General features: G+C 39.2%; 1 protein-coding gene across 1 annotated transcript in view; it reads left to right on the top strand.

The window, feature by feature from the left end:
• LOC101823627 (transmembrane serine protease 11E) overlaps positions 1 to 15,134 on the top strand; it is a 47,575-nt gene extending 32,441 nt beyond the window's left edge. The window contains exons 7-10 of the mRNA XM_040747294.1: positions 305 to 485; positions 1,443 to 1,702; positions 9,231 to 9,373; positions 12,844 to 15,134. Of these exons, the coding sequence (XP_040603228.1) occupies positions 305 to 485; positions 1,443 to 1,702; positions 9,231 to 9,373; positions 12,844 to 13,005 (746 nt within the window). The 3' untranslated portion in view covers positions 13,006 to 15,134. The remainder of the gene's footprint in view (positions 1 to 304; positions 486 to 1,442; positions 1,703 to 9,230; positions 9,374 to 12,843) is intronic.
• The last annotated feature ends 734 nt before the right edge of the window (positions 15,135 to 15,868 follow it).

Here is a 15,868-nt window from a genome sequence, read left to right as displayed (position 1 = left end):
TTAGTTTATAAGGTTCACTAAGCCTAGTACCAAAGTACAATCTCATTATCTAAATAACATACTCTTGCCACCACTTACAAGGTTCCATGTTAGCCAAAAGGGTTGCAAAATGGGCTACATATACCTGCCCAAAGCAGCTTAAATCTCACAAGATGACAAGATGAATAGGAGTTGACTAAATAAAATGTTATTATTTACAGAATGATAAAAACATGAGAAAATGTTGGATCTATTGGATCACACAGTAAAAGAAAATTGGGATGCTTAAACAACTGCCAATTACTGTCTCCTGTCTACTTGGCAGGTTGTGGGACACGGCGTAATAAATCTACAGCACAGACAAGTCTCAGGATTGTTGGTGGAACACAAGCAGAAGAGGGAGAATGGCCATGGCAAAGTAGCCTGCAGTGGGATGGCTACCATCGCTGTGGAGCAACTTTGATCAACAGCACATGGCTCGTGAGCGCCGCTCACTGCTTTCGAATGTAAGTCATGAACTTTGAGGATGGAACAGCAGGAGAATGCATGTGGTTTTTTTTTCTAAGCAAGGAGATTTTATTTAAAACATTGTGACTAAGGTATATATAACATCATGTGAATGCATGTGGTTTTACATTATGTATTCATGAATTTTGAGAGAAGTAAGTTTGCACAAATCCAAAAATAATATGTTCATCAGAAAACGCAGTGGGACTCTCAGAAAACTTAATAGGAGGTTTTATAGTCTCTTGAAATGAAAATGGTATCAATGTTGTGGTATAATTACTCATTGAGAAATTTATGATAGTCTTCCAAAGAACATAGAACAAATTTTGAGCTTGTTATAAAAGAGAACTGATCGTCACTAAATATCTTTATAAGAGCCAAAGTTGGACAGATGATAGTTTTGATACCTATGAGGAAATTCCAAGAAGAAAGAAAGCGATGTATGAAGCCAGTTGGAAGTGTCCAATTTTACAACTAAGTAGTTGATTTATGTTAGAAGGAATGTTGACTTTTCAATGTGGCATAAAGATATTGATAATACCCACAGTAGTAATGCTTTCTAAAGGTATGCATGACCTCTATGGATTTCAGAAAAATGTATATCCTTGCAGGAAGAGGATGTGGAGCATGTAGAATATATTTACTTTTATTCTATGCAGAATTTTCTTTTCATGTGTTCCTTGTGGGCACTTACAGCAAAGACACCTGGATCTGCAGTGGACAGAATGATTCATGGTGTGACATGTAACTTAGGAACAGCATTCCTTGTGGCTTTCTCACCCAGCTTGAACCCAGATCTCAGTTTTCTGACTGGGAAGTTTATTTCTGTTGATATTAACTACAACTTAAAAAATTAAACTTTATACTGATTCCTGCAGATAAAACAATTCTTTATACATTATTACATTGATATAATGGTAAGCTAGAATTTATTATTACTACTATTTTTTTGGTAGGCATAAGGACCCATCCAGTTGGACCGCTTCCTTTGGGGCAACAATACAACCTCCAAAACTGAGGACAGGTCTCCGCAGGATAATTGTCCATGAAAAATACAAATATCCATCACATGACTATGACATTGCACTCGCAGAGCTTTCTAGGCCGGTCCCCTGCACAAATGCAGTGCATAAGATTTGTCTCCCTGATGCAAACCATGAATTCCAGCCAGGGCAGAGGATGTTTGTGACAGGATTTGGAGCACTGCAAAATGATGGTGAGCATCTGAAGGGAAAATCAAGTCACAGTAACCTAATTGGGAGTTCCAAGGCATTTAAAGAAATGAGAGTTATGAAAAAAATATGGTGGTTGTTCCTGTGGACTCAGGCTAAGGCAGGCTTTAAGCCATTTAGAAGATGCATGCATTCTTTCTTGCTTTCAGCTTCTATTTATTTGCATTGCTGTTGTTACTGTAATGATGTTGTAAAGTATGTGAAGGAGCAAACATGCCTGTTGGACACTGAATTTCTTTTTCCTTAATGAATATATGCATCTACAGGGTGTGTGTGTGTGTGTGTGTGTGTGTGTGTGTGTGTGTGTGTGTGTGTATATGCTCAGTGTGTTCTCTGGTGTGAGTGTGTGTATAGGCCAGAGGATGATGTCACAATGTTTTTGCTCATCCTTATCAACCTTATTATTTATTTAGAGACAGGATTTTTTTTATTCTTCTCTCGTACATTACATTCTGACCTAAGTTTCCTCTCCCTCCACTCCTTCCACCCTCTGCCTATTTCACCTGTCCGAGATCCACTCCTTCTCCATTTCCATTCAAAAAGGAGCCAATTTCCCAGGGATAGCAACTGAACATGGCATAACAAATTACAATAAGACTAGGCACAAGCCCTCATGTCAAAGTTGAGGTTACAGTAGGAGGAAAAGGATCCCAAGAGCAGGCAAAAGAGCCAGAGACAGCTCCACTGCCACTATTTGGAGTTCCAGAAGGACACCAAACTGTGCAACCATACCATGTATACAGATGACTTAGCTCAGGCCCATTAAGGCTCCCTGATTGTCACTTCAGTCTCTGTGAGCCCAGGTAATCCCTGTTTAGTTAATTCTGTGGGCTGCGTTCTCATGGTGTCCTCGACCCCTCTGTCTCCTATTCCTTTTCTACAGAGTTCCCCAAGCTCTGCCTAGTGTTTGCCCGAGGGTCTCTGAATCTGCTTCTATCACTTGTTGGATAATGCCAGTCTGATGAAAATTGGGCTAGGCACTGATCCATGAGTATAGCAGATTATCATTAGGAATTGTTCCGCTGACTTTTTTTGGCAGTTGTGTTTGGTTCTATCCTGGATGTCTGGGTTGTCCAGCCTCTTGTTCCTGGCCATTCAAGCCATATCAGGTGTGGGATTTCTCTCGTGGCATGGCATTGGTTGACCACTCCCATAAGTTCTGTGCCACTATTACCCTTACACATCTTGTAGGACACATTGTATATTGAAGGTTTTGTGGATGGATTAATGACCCAGTTCCACTGCTGGAAGACTTGCCTGGTTATAGAAGATGGCTGGTTCAGGTTCTGTAACCATCATTACTAGGAGTCTTTACCGGGGTCACTCTTGTAGATTGCAAGGAGTTTCCACTGCATTAGGTTTCCACATTGCTCCCCAAATGTCCTCCAAGTGCTCTCTCCCTACTCTCCCTGCACCTTCCTGATCCTACCTGTTCTCATCCCATCTACTCTGAGTCTACCTAAAAAATCTATTCTACTTCCCCTTCCCAGGAAGATCTGTTCATTCACCCTTGAGCTTTTCTTGTTATTTAGCTTCTGGGTCTGTGGATTGTAGCATAATTACCATTTATTTTTTTATTTTAAATAGCTTGTTTTACATGTCAATCCCAGTTCCCTCTCCCTCCCCTCCTCCTGCACCTCCCATACCCCCAGCCTTCCACCCTATTGCCAATTCCTTCACATAGGGGATATCTAGAGTCTGTCATTTCACTCAGGGTAGGGTCCAGGCACTCCCCTAAGAGTCCAGGCTGAGAGAGCATCCCTCTTTGTGCTATGGACAATGATGTTTGTTTGTATTCCAGGGATAGACACTGATCCACTGCTCAGGGCCCCATAGGTTGCCAAGGCCTCCTCACTGACACTCACATTCAGGGGGTCCGGATCAGTCCCATGCTGGCCTCCCAGCTGTCGGTCTGGGGTCCAAGAGCTCTCCCCTATTCAGATCAGCTGTCTCTGCTGGTTTTGCCAGCCCATTCTTTGCCAATTTTCTCATCGCTCCTCTCTCTCTGTCCTGGGTTCCTTGGGTTCAGTTCAGTGCTTAACTGTGGGTGTTTGCCTCTGCTTCCTTCAGTCACTGGATGAAGGCTCCAGGATGGTTATAGACATCAAGTTCATTGTCAGGAATGGGCATTCGAGGTGGTCTCTCCACTATTGCTTAGTTTGCCAGTTGGTGTCATCCCTTTAGATCACTAGAGGTCACACTGGTGCCTGATCTGTCTTCTAACCTATGATTCCCTCTTCCCCCTATTCTGTCCCCCACTCAACCTTCCTGTTCCCCCATGACCTACTCTCTCTTCCTCTTCTTCTCCTCTCTTCTTCCCAGTTCCCACTCCTCCCCACCCCTTGCGTGTTCCCCATCTGTTCAGAGGATCTAGCCTCATTCCTCTTCTCTTGGGTACTATGCATATCTTTTAGGTTCTTTCCTGTTTCCCAGACTCTCTATCAGTGGAAGTGCAGACTGGCACTATCTTGATCCATGTCTAAAATCCATATATGAGTGAGTACATACCATGTTTGTCTTTTTGCGATTGGGTTACCTCACTCAGGATGGTTTCTTCCAGTGCTTTCCATTTACCTGCGAATTTCAAGATTCCATTGTTTTTTTCTGCTGAGCAAAACTCCATTGTGTAAATGTACCACATTTTCTCTATCCACTCTTCAGTTGAGGGGCATCTAGGTTGCTTCCAGGTTCTGGCTATTACAAATAATGCTGCTATGAACATAGAGGAGCAGATGCCCTTGTTGTATGAATTTGCCTCCTTTGGATATATGCCTAAGAGTGGAATTACTGGGTCTTGTGGTAGATTGATTCCCATTTTCCTGAGGAATCTCCATACTGCTTTCCAAAGTGGCTGTATGAGTTGGCACTCCTACCAGCAGTGGAGGAGTGTTCCCCTCTCTCCACATCCTCTCCAGCATAAATTGTCTTCGGTGTTTTTGATTTTAGCCATTCTGACAGGAGTAAGATGGTATCTCAGAGTTATTATGATTTGCATTTCCCCAATGGCTAAGGATGTTGAGCACTTTCTTAAGTGTCTATTGGCCATTTTAGCCTCCTCTGTTGAGAATTCTCTATTTAGTTCTGTACTCCACCTTTTAATTGGATCCTTTGGTGTTTTGGAGACTTGCTTTTTGAGTTCTTTGTAACTTTCGGAGATTAGCCCTCTGTCAGATGTGGGGTTACTGAATATCTTTTCCCATTCTGTGGACTGCCTTTTTGTCTTGTTGACTGTGTCCTTTGCCTTACTTTTTAGTTTCAAGAGGTCCCATTTGTTAATTTTTGATCTCAGTATTTGTGCCACTAGTGTTATGTTCAGGAAGTGGTCTCCTGTACCAACTCGATGAAGAATATCTCCCACTTTCTCTTCTAAAAGTTTCAGTGTGGCTGGATTTATGTTGAGATCTTTGATCCATTTGGACTTAAGTTTTGTACAAGGCGATAAACATGGCTCTATCTGCAGTCTTCTGCATACCAGTACCCAGTTCTGCCAGCACCATTTGTTGAAGATGCTTTCTTTTTTTCCGTTGTATAGTTTTAGCTTCTTTGTCAAAAATTTAGACATAGATCTGGGGAGTGCCAGCCTACAATCCCATGGCCAGAGAAACTTCATTTAGTGGCTGATCGAAGAAGAGGCAGACTCCCTCGGTTAAGTGTTGAGCTGAACTCAAGAAAGCTAGTAACAGAGAGGGAGGACTGATGACCAAAGGGATTAAGACTGGGCTGGTTTAACCCCCAGAAACAGCTGACCTGACAAAGGTTAACTCTTGAATCCCAGGCATCAGCCTGGGAATCCAGCATGGGACTGATCAAGACCCCCTGAATGTGTCAGTGAGGAGGCCTAGGTAATCTATTGAGCCTTGGGCAGCGGATCAGTACCCATCCCAAGTATACACACGGACTTTGGACTCCCATCCAACAATGTGAGGTGCACTCTCACCCTGAACTCTTGGGGAAGGGTCTGGGCCCTGCCCTATATGAAATGACAGACTATGGACACCCCCATGGAGGGCCTCACCCTCCCTGGGGAAATGAGGGGATAATGGGGGGGGTTGGGAGGAGGGCACGGGAGGAGGGGAGGGAAAGGTAGAGGGACCTGGAACTGACTTGTGAAGCAACCTTGTTTCTTATCTAAATTTAAACCGAAAAATAAATTAAAAATAATAATAATAAAAAAAATCACAGTAACAAAAAAAAATCAAGTGTTCATAGGTGTGTGGGTTAAAATCAGGGTTTTCAATTCGGTTCCATTGGTCGACGTGTCTATTTTTGTGCCAATACCAAGCTGTTTTCAGGACTATAGCCTATAATAGAGCTTGAAGTCAGGTATGGTGAGGCCTCCTGAAGTTCCTTTATTGTATAGGGTTGTTTTGGCTATCCTGGGCCTTTTGTTTTTCCATATAAAGTTCTTTCCAGGTCCTTGAAGAATTGTGATGGAATTTGGACAGGGATTGCATTGAATCTGTAGACTGCTTTTGGCAAGATTGCCATTTTTATTATGTTGATCCTACCAATCCAAGAGCATGGGAGATCTTTCCATTTTCTGGTTTCCTCTTTGATTTCTTTCTTTAAAGACTCAGTTTTTGATATACAAGTCTTACACTTCCCTAACCTAAAGAAGGATATGACTATGAAAATACAAGAATCTTACAGAACACAAAATAGGCTCCACCAGAAAAAGAAGTCACCTCACCACATAATAATCAAAATATCAAACCTACAGAATAAAGAGAAAATATTAAGAGCAGCTAAAGAAAAAGGCCAAGTAACATACAAAGGCAGACCTGTCTGAATTACACCTGACTTCTCAATGGAAACGATGAAAACCAGAAGATCCTGGATAGATGGCCTACAAACGCTAAGGGAACAAGGATGCCAGCCCAGACTACTATATCCTGCAAAGCTTTCAATTACCATAGATGGAAAAAACAAAATCTTCCATGACAGAGCCAGATTTAAACAATACGCATCCATGAATACAGCTCTACAGAAATTGCTAGAAGGAAAACCTAGATCCAAGGAAGATAATAAGACACACGCAATATATAATCCCACTTTACAAAACACCAAAAGAAAAAGGGAGGAGAAACTACACAAAATAACTTCACTAACAATAAATCAAGCACAAACAAAATCATCAATCAATGGTCATTAATATCCCTCAATGTCAATGGTCTCAACTTGCCTATAGAAAGACACAGACTAGCAAAATGGATAAGAAGACAGAACCCTTCCTTCTGCTGTATACAAGAAACACATCTCAACATCAAAGACAGATGTTATCTCAGAGTAAAGGGTTGGGAAAAGATCTTCCAATCAAACAGTCCCAAGAAACAAGCAGGTGTAGCAATCCTAATATCTAACAAACTAGACTTCAAATTAAAATCAATCAAAAGAGATGAAGAAGGACACTTCATATTCATCAAAGGAAAAGTCCATCAAGAGGAAGTCTCAATTTTAAACATTGACGCCCCAATACAATGGCACCTACATTCGTGAAAGAAACATTACTAAAGCTCAAATTGCACATAAATCTCACACACTAATAGTAGGAGACTTCAACACTCTGCTCTCACCACTAGACAGGAACTCCAGACAGAAACTTAACAAAGAAACAAAAGAACTAATAGAAGTCATGACCCAACTGGGTTTAGCAGACATCTATAGAACATTCCACCTGAACACAAGGGGATATACCTTCTTCTCGGCACCACATGGAACCTTCTCTAAAATTGACCACATAATAGGAAACATAGCAAATCTCCACAGATACAAAAAAATTGGAATAACCCCCTGTATCTTATCAGACCACCATGCATTAAAATTAGAATTCAACAATAACACAAATCGCAGAAACCCTACAAACTCAGGGAAATTGAACAATGCCCAATTGCACCATCCCTGGGTAAAGGAAGAAATAAAAAAAGAAATTAAAGACTTCCTGGAATTCAATGAGAATGAATACACAACATACACAAACTTATGGGACACTTTGAAAGCAGTGCTGAGAGAAAAGTTTATAGCACTAAGTGCCCACATGAAGAAACTGGAGAACAGTCATACTAGAGAATTAATAGCACAGCTGAATGTTCTAGAACATATCATTATTTTTAACAGCTGAGTAATACTCCATTGTGTAAATGTTCCATATTTTCATTTCTTCTTTTGATATTTTGATACAAGGTTTTTCTGTGCAGCCTTTGCTGTCCTGCAACTCTCTTTGTAGTCTAGACTGATCATGAATTTGTAGAGATCCACCTAACTCTGTCTCCCAAATGCACATTTTCATTATCCATTCTTAAGTTGAAAGGCATCTATGTTGTTTCCAGTTTCTGGATACTATGAATAAAGCTGCTATGAATATAGATGAGCAAATATCCTTGTAGTAACAAGGAGTGTCCTTTAGGTATATACCTAAGAATAGTGTAGCTGGGTGTAGTTTTTTTCTCTTTGGTGTCCTACCACTCAGCTTCTAAATATATCCATGGAGAGTTATTCTTACTTCTAAATGCCCAGTCTTAGCTTAGCTTGTTTCTAGGTAGCTTTTCTAACTTATATTATCCCATTTATCCTTAGCTATTTTTTGCATCTAGGCGTTTTCCCTTTCTTTATATATCATCTTTCTTTCCTTCTTACTCCATCGCTAGCTGTGTGACTACATGATTGGCACTTGGTATCCTCCTCTCCTCCTTTTCTCTCTCCTTGCTCTTCTCTGGAGCCTAGATTTTTCCCCCATTTATTCTCTCTACTTGGGCACTCCCATCTATCCCTCTCCTGCCTAGCTATTGGATGTTCAGCTCTTTATTTGACCCATCAGGTGTCTTAGGTAGACAAAGTAATACAACCTTACAGAATTAAACAAATGCAACCTAAAAGAATGCAACATATCTTTGCATTATTAAACTAGCATTCCACAGCATAAACAAATGTAACAAACCTTAAACTAATATTCCACAACAGCTGAGCCTTGTGGTATATTGATTCCCAGTTTTCTGAGGAACCAACCTCTATATTGATTTCCACAGTGGCTGTACATGTTTGCACTCCTACCAGCAATGGAGGAGTGTTCCTCTTGTTCCACGTCCTTGCCAGCATGAACTGCCACTTATGTTTTTGATAGGATGTCTTAGTGAACCTAGATCTAGCTGTTTCAGCTATACTGGCAGCCAGCAAGCCTCCAGAATCCACATGCCTCTGTCTCCCCAGCACTGATGTTTCAAGCATACGGTGCTATACTAGGCTTTTGCCTACTGAATTTTATACTAGACAATTGGCCACATGAGAAATTAGGGTTTGTTGATATACCTAATTGTGAAGATTAAGTAATCATACAGCTGTTCTCCACCAAACAAAGTCACTAGTTATAAAGTTTAAACTAGTTAGAGAGAGATCATCAAATATTACTGTTCTTAAACACCCCCCACATGTATATTGCCATCTTATCTACTAATCAAAGCAGATGTTTTTGAGGTTTATAAAATACACGTATGTATAAAGATGACTGTCTTTTCTCAGGTTTCACCCAGAATCACCTTCGGCAAGTACAGGTGGACTACATAGACACCCAAACATGCAATCGACCTCAATCTTACAATGGTGCCATCACTCCTAGGATGTTGTGTGCTGGCTTCTTAAAAGGAGAGAAAGACGCATGCCAGGTATGGGCTTGCCTACTAGTTTAGTATACAATGACTTGAGAGCTGCATAGATTTCACAGAAGGAGGTCACATGTTCTCTTTTAAACAGCTTGTGCTGCGTGCTATTTAATTGTGTGTGTGTGGTATGTGGACATACATGTAACACAATATTCATGTGGAAGCCAGAGGAAAACTATATGGGGCAGATTCTTTCCTTCCATATGCATGCTTCAGGGACTGAATTCTGGGAGCTTGGCTTAGTGGTACATGCTTTCCTTCTCTGAGCCTTCTTGCCAGCCCTCAAGTGTACTCATTACTCAGTTTCCTGTGGTTGCATTACACAACTATGATAAAACTATAGGGAGATATAGTTATATAAAATCTGGGGAGCAGACAGTGGCACAAAAAATGCATCCAGGTACATGCCTAAGACAGATTTTTGGAATTGTCATTCTAGTCAAGATGGAGTCTATTCCATTACTGTGAAGATCTACATTGGGTAGTAAACTTTTGCCCTCCCCTGCTATCTCTAATTTCACACAATTGCTATTTTTCTCTATCTCTTTAATCCTGTGATTTTCAGAATGTTAAATAACATCACATAATTACTTGTTTTGGAATCCCATTTGTTTTATCTGTTTCTACTCTTAACTATTTCTTCGTAGAAAAATGCAGCAATTACTCTAACTTGTTTGCGTAAATACATGTATGTGATATATACTTTATCACAGTCCACTGCTATTAAAATTTATTCTTTTGAATGTAGTGTAGAATAGAAAATATACCTTCTTTAAAATCTCTATCATCCTTTTTTATTAAATATTAATAAGTATAAATATTTAAACTTCTTTGTGGAGAGCTGCATTAGGCAATGTTTTCCTTTATTGCTAAGCATAGGTCAGGTATTCAGGTAGAGAAGAAAAATCTGTTTACTCAAAGATTTTCATGTCCCTTTCCTTTCTAAGATTCCTTTTCTGTTTTAGGAACTTCCTGTAACCATACTTTTGATGTAGGTCTGTTGATGACAAGGTTGTTATTATTTCTGTAGAATAGTTTTGCCAGATAAAAAGTTTGAGACTAATCATTCTCTTTGGGCCCTTTCATCATGGCTCCCTTGATAGATGAGCAGAGTCTACAGCCATCAGATTTGCCTGTACACATCGCTCCTGTCTTCAAGGATTTTCCTTTGTCTGTACAGAGGTTTGATCCTCTGTCTAAGCATATATGTCCTTGTCTTTATTAATCTTGGAGTTTGCTCAGTTCTTCTGAATCCATAGGCTTATGTCCTTTGCTAGCCCAAGGAAATTTTCTTTGAATTTCTTTTTGAGTTCCATTTTCTGCCTCCCTGTGTTCTGAGACTTTAATGTGATGTTTCTGGTGATAGTTCCAGAGGTTCATGAATTCATTGTTGTTTCCACTTTCCTTTTCTCTGTTATTTTCTTGGGTGAATTCTTTACTTTGAGTCTAGTCTCTATCCTCTCAAAGCCTTTCTTCCACAAAGTTTATCTGCTGAACTGTGTTTTAAGTTTTGGCTATTAGATTACTAAATTCTGGGGGTTTTATTTTATTCTTTGCCGAGATTTCCTTTATTTATTATTTCTTTAGTTTTCCATTCATCTTATACACTGAGATACTGTGACTTTTAGAAATGGTTGCTTTAAGATCTTTGTGTCACCTCAGAGCTGCTGTTTAGATGTTGCCTTCCCTGGTTCGTCACAGAACGATTAAAGTTTCAAATGGATTTTGAACACTTGACTTCATAAGACTCTTGCTGCTAAATTTTCAGTATTAGTAGATCCTGCTGAGGCCACACTAGCAGAAGGGTAGTGTGGTCATTGCCTTTTTCCCAATTCAAGGAGAGTGCCCCATTGTGTCTTCTTTTAGATGGAGTTTCAGCATCACAAAACCCATTAGGAAGCTAAAACAACACTGTCACCTGGATCTGGTCTTTCTCATCTCAGTGTTATTTGGCAATTTCCTACTTTCTAAAACAAGATCTTTCTTTGGGTTCCATGATCCTGATTAATGAACCCAGCCCATGATCAGGTTCCACACTGATTTCTCCCTTCCCTTCCATCTACTGATATTTGGTTTCTTACTCTAGTTATCATTCTGATCGGTAATCTTTGTGCCTGAGAAGTCAAGATTCAGGTCTCATGTGAAATTTTCTGCTCTTTCTCTATGCACCTTCAAACAAACCATCTTAAAAAATGAGCTGTCATTGCTTAAGTGACTTCCCCAAAGCCATATCTTCCAAATTAAACTCTTGTCTAAATTTAATCTCAAATCTCCACATACGTCAAAGCTATTTCCATTAATATGTTTTAGGCTGTTAGTGTGAGACGAGGTAAAAATTTAATTGCCATCCCAAACTCAGTAGGATTGTGAAGTGCCATTTTTAAATACTTATTTTTTAAACTATGTGTATATGTGCAAGTGAGTGTAGCTTCTTGTGGAGGCCACAAGTGTTGGATATCCCCGGAGCTTGCGTAAAAGACCTTTGTGAGCAGTGTTTTTGAGTACTAGAAACCACACTTGGTCCTCTGAAGAGCAATACATACTCTTAGAAGTTGAGCCACTTCTCCAGCCTCAAATGTTAAGGTCTCTGCAGATTTCTAAAGCTATTGTCTGTGTTCCTTATCTAATAGACTATCCACCACTTTCTGGTAAGTTAGGTCACATTAATAAGGAGACAACCCGAAGAAGGAATGATATGGTCTATGGTCAGCTGAATCAGCTAAGTCCACAGTACTATTTGTTCTTCAGCTGAATGGACTTTCTGTCTGTGTTCTGAAACCGGAGGCCAAACCAACTCCTCTGGCAGCAGAATGCCTTTCTGTGGGCAGCTGCATCACTGTGTATTTCAATATCCTGATGAGTAGTTGGCTTTGTTTTTTTCTCTCTTTGTGGGCCAGCTACCTAGTTCCCAAAGAAATACATGGAGACTTATTCTTACTTATGGCTGTGTGGCTTAGCTTGGCTTGTATCTGGCCAGCTTTTCGAACTTAATTCATCCCATTTCTCTTTAACTACGTTTAGCCTCTTGGTCTTTTACCTTTCTTTATTCTATATACCTTTCTTTCCTTCTTACTCTGTGGATGACTGGATGGATGGCTTCTCCTTCTCCTTTTTTGCTCCTCTCTCTTTTTCTAGATTTCTCCTCCTATTTATTCTCACTGTTTGGCAGCCCTGCCTATCCCTCATCTGCCAAGCTATTGGCCATGAAGCTCTTTATTAGACCAGTCAGTGTTTCAGACAGGAAAAGTAACACAGTTTCAAAGAGTTAAACAAATTCAGCATAAAAAAATGCAACACGTCTTTGCTTCATTAAATTTCCCACAGCCTGAACAAATATAGCACCTCTTAAACTAATATTCTACAACACTGAGGACTTGAAAACGACTAGGTTCACTATAGTTTATCTTGAGTAAATAAAATTTCTGCCTTTGTAAGCTGAATTACAAATAAGAAATCTTTCCTTTTTTCCTTAGGGTGACTCCGGAGGACCACTGGTTGCTTCAGATGTTAGAGATATCTGGTACCTTGCTGGTATAGTGAGCTGGGGAGATGAATGTGGCCAACCCAACAAGCCTGGTGTTTATACTAGAGTGACTGCCTTCCGGGACTGGATTGCTTCCAAAACTGGTATCTAAAGCAGAAATACCCAGTGGGATGAAATGGATGTCTCTGTCTGTAGGCCGTTCTTAGAGGTTCTTAGAGTCACAAAACTGCAAAAAAGAATTTATAAATTACGAGGACCTGAGCCATCATCCTGAACAATCAGAAGTGTATATTCCTTCTCAGCCTTGCTCTTCACATGAGCGTCTTGCTGCTACAAGATGGACTCTGCCAACCTTCACGCTTTTATTTTCTATGAGTTTTCTGTTGCCAAATTTTTGATTTGTTGCTCCAAAGTACTCACACATTCAAACAACTTTAAGTAACCCTTCCCTTCATTTCATCAGCTTCTCTCATATTAGTAAATTTCTACTTTTCAAGTGCAAGATAAAGAATGAAATAAAATGGAAAAAAGCTACATTTTAATGTACAGAAAAGCATTAAGGATTTTAAAAAATAGAATGTAGGAAGTGATCAAATTTATAATGAAAGACGAGCAAGCAGATGCAGCAACAGACTGGTCAAAATTTCATGTTGGAGAGGAAGTTGAAGAAACAGAAAAACTATTATATAGTTTAATTTTCTTCCTAAATAGCTAACAAGAGCAATATGAGAATGATTGTTTCCTGTGACTACAATAATCACACAAACTCTTTGTAATGTACTTGTCATGAACAAATCAAAGAAAACAATACTTATTTGCAATCGATATGCAGAGGACGTCAATACACAATCAGCAATGAATTTACTTGCTTGACATTACAACATGAAAATTCATGAAGGAATGAAGGATGAGTAGAGTCTCACTAATACATTTACTGAACATTAGGTTTGAAGGTAAATGAAAACTTTATTTCAAAGTAAGCAGGATACCTTATGTTGCAAAATAGTTGTATAGTTGAGTAGAATTAAAAAGATTAAGTCTAAACTAATGACTGTGGTAGGATTATCCCTAACCTTTTCCAAACTTCAGCTCTTGACTGGAATAAGGTTGAGATGTTGGCGTGTAATAATAGTCACATGATTGTTGCTGGAACTTGGTCTCCTACTTTGATATTATAGCAGACATGCTTTCCCTGCTGTAAGTTTCAGCCTGGGCAGGAAAAGTGGGTTTGTTACATCTGTCAGAGCTGAGAGGTCACTCAACTGGGATGAGACCACAGGGAAGGCCTCCTAGAAGCTGCATCTACATTGTGCTGAAGTAGTATCCCCTTCAACACAAGACTGAAGAGAAGAAGCCATATGTTTGCCTCCTTTGTGATTTCAGTTTGATATGCTATTACTGAGCCAGTAGATAGCCTAGATCCAAATGATCCAGACCATCATGAAATTAGGACTGATGACACGCTCAATGAGATGTTCATGCTAACATTTCACTAAGACATTAAGAAGCCATCTCCTCATTGTATACAGACTATAAAAGAACATATAAAGATCAAATGGATAACCCCTTTGAAAACTCATGTTATCATGAAAAATATTGACTTATTAACTCAAATAATATTCACATTATCAACGGATAGCATTTATGCACTTTTCTAAAATAAGACGTGAAAGCTTCTTCCAGAAGACAGATGCTTGGTTCCTAGCACTCACATCGGACAGCTCTTAATACATGTAACTCCAGTTCCCAGGGTACCTAACACCTCTGGCATCCATGGGCATCTACCCACATCACCAAGACAGACATACACACATACAGAGAGCAGGAGAAATAGTCCTTAGAGAAGAGAGTGCCAATTGGTTATCCAAAACCAAATGGTCAGCCCTTAAAACATACATGAAAGTAGCATTACACAGGATGAGCAGGTTGTGCTTATATATGTAGAAATTATATATATATATATACATATATATATATACAATTGTTGAAAAAGAGACAATGAATTTGCAAAAGAGCAAGAAAGGATAAATAGGAATGCTTGGTGGAAGGAAAGGAAAGAAATGATTAAAAATAAAATAAAATGAAAAAATCTTAAAAAAAAAAAGATTTCCAAAGTATCCTACTCTTGTGAGCCTCTAGGTGGCACCCTACAGCTGTGGGAAGTTACAGGGAAAGCCTGACTGTAAAGAGACTTGCATTTTTCAAGAATCAGTCAAGTAGAAGTAAAAATTCTGTAGCTTGGTCTCAAAAACCACAAAATAAAATTTATATTTGAAAACATATTTATAGATTAATTCATGTTAAGTCATTTATTAGTACTTTACAGATTTCTGGAGTTTGGGTTCCAAATTAAAAGTTAACATTGCATGATTTGAGTATCTCTATAAGCTAAGTTCTAAGGATTCAAGTTAAATATAAATTTTAGAGATTTAAGTTTTATGTTGGCATTGTGTTCCTTAGACAAAATATGTAGCACCTCCTTATACAAAACATTTAAAGAGAGAGGTTCATGTCACAGGAAAAAATTAAATTATTCAAATGTTGTATGAGGTAGCCAGTAGAGTACCGTATTGCTAAAATAGTAACATCTTTTGAAAAATAATATAAAGTGGGCTTTATTGTTCTTCAGGATATCAGTGTTAACAATATTGGGGGAGGTTAAGGAGTGGTGTTTGCAATATTTATTAATTATACAGAACAGGCATTTCTCTTCCATATCTTTTATCCCATACCACCAATGAAGTTTACCCTATGCAATATTCTTTCAATACATGCGATTTAATGGCTCTTCCATTTATTTAGTTATGTAGAAGACATAGCTTTATTCTATAGTCATGTGCCACATAACAATATTTTCATTAGTGACACACCACGTGTAGGGTGGTGCTCACTTAAGAGTATAATGGTGCTAAGAAGTTTCTCTAACCTTCTGCCATCGTAGCTGTCATAACACTGCAGTGCCCTGAGTTAGGAGTATATTTGAGCAGACCCACTACTCAGAGCAGACACTGTGT

The sequence above is a fragment of the Mesocricetus auratus genome, unplaced genomic scaffold, assembly GCF_017639785.1.
Source record: "Mesocricetus auratus isolate SY011 unplaced genomic scaffold, BCM_Maur_2.0 Super-Scaffold_100006, whole genome shotgun sequence".
Taxonomy (NCBI): domain Eukaryota; kingdom Metazoa; phylum Chordata; class Mammalia; order Rodentia; family Cricetidae; genus Mesocricetus; species Mesocricetus auratus.
Note: the sequence above shows the minus strand (reverse complement) of the source record. Positions and strands in the feature narration are given on the sequence as shown.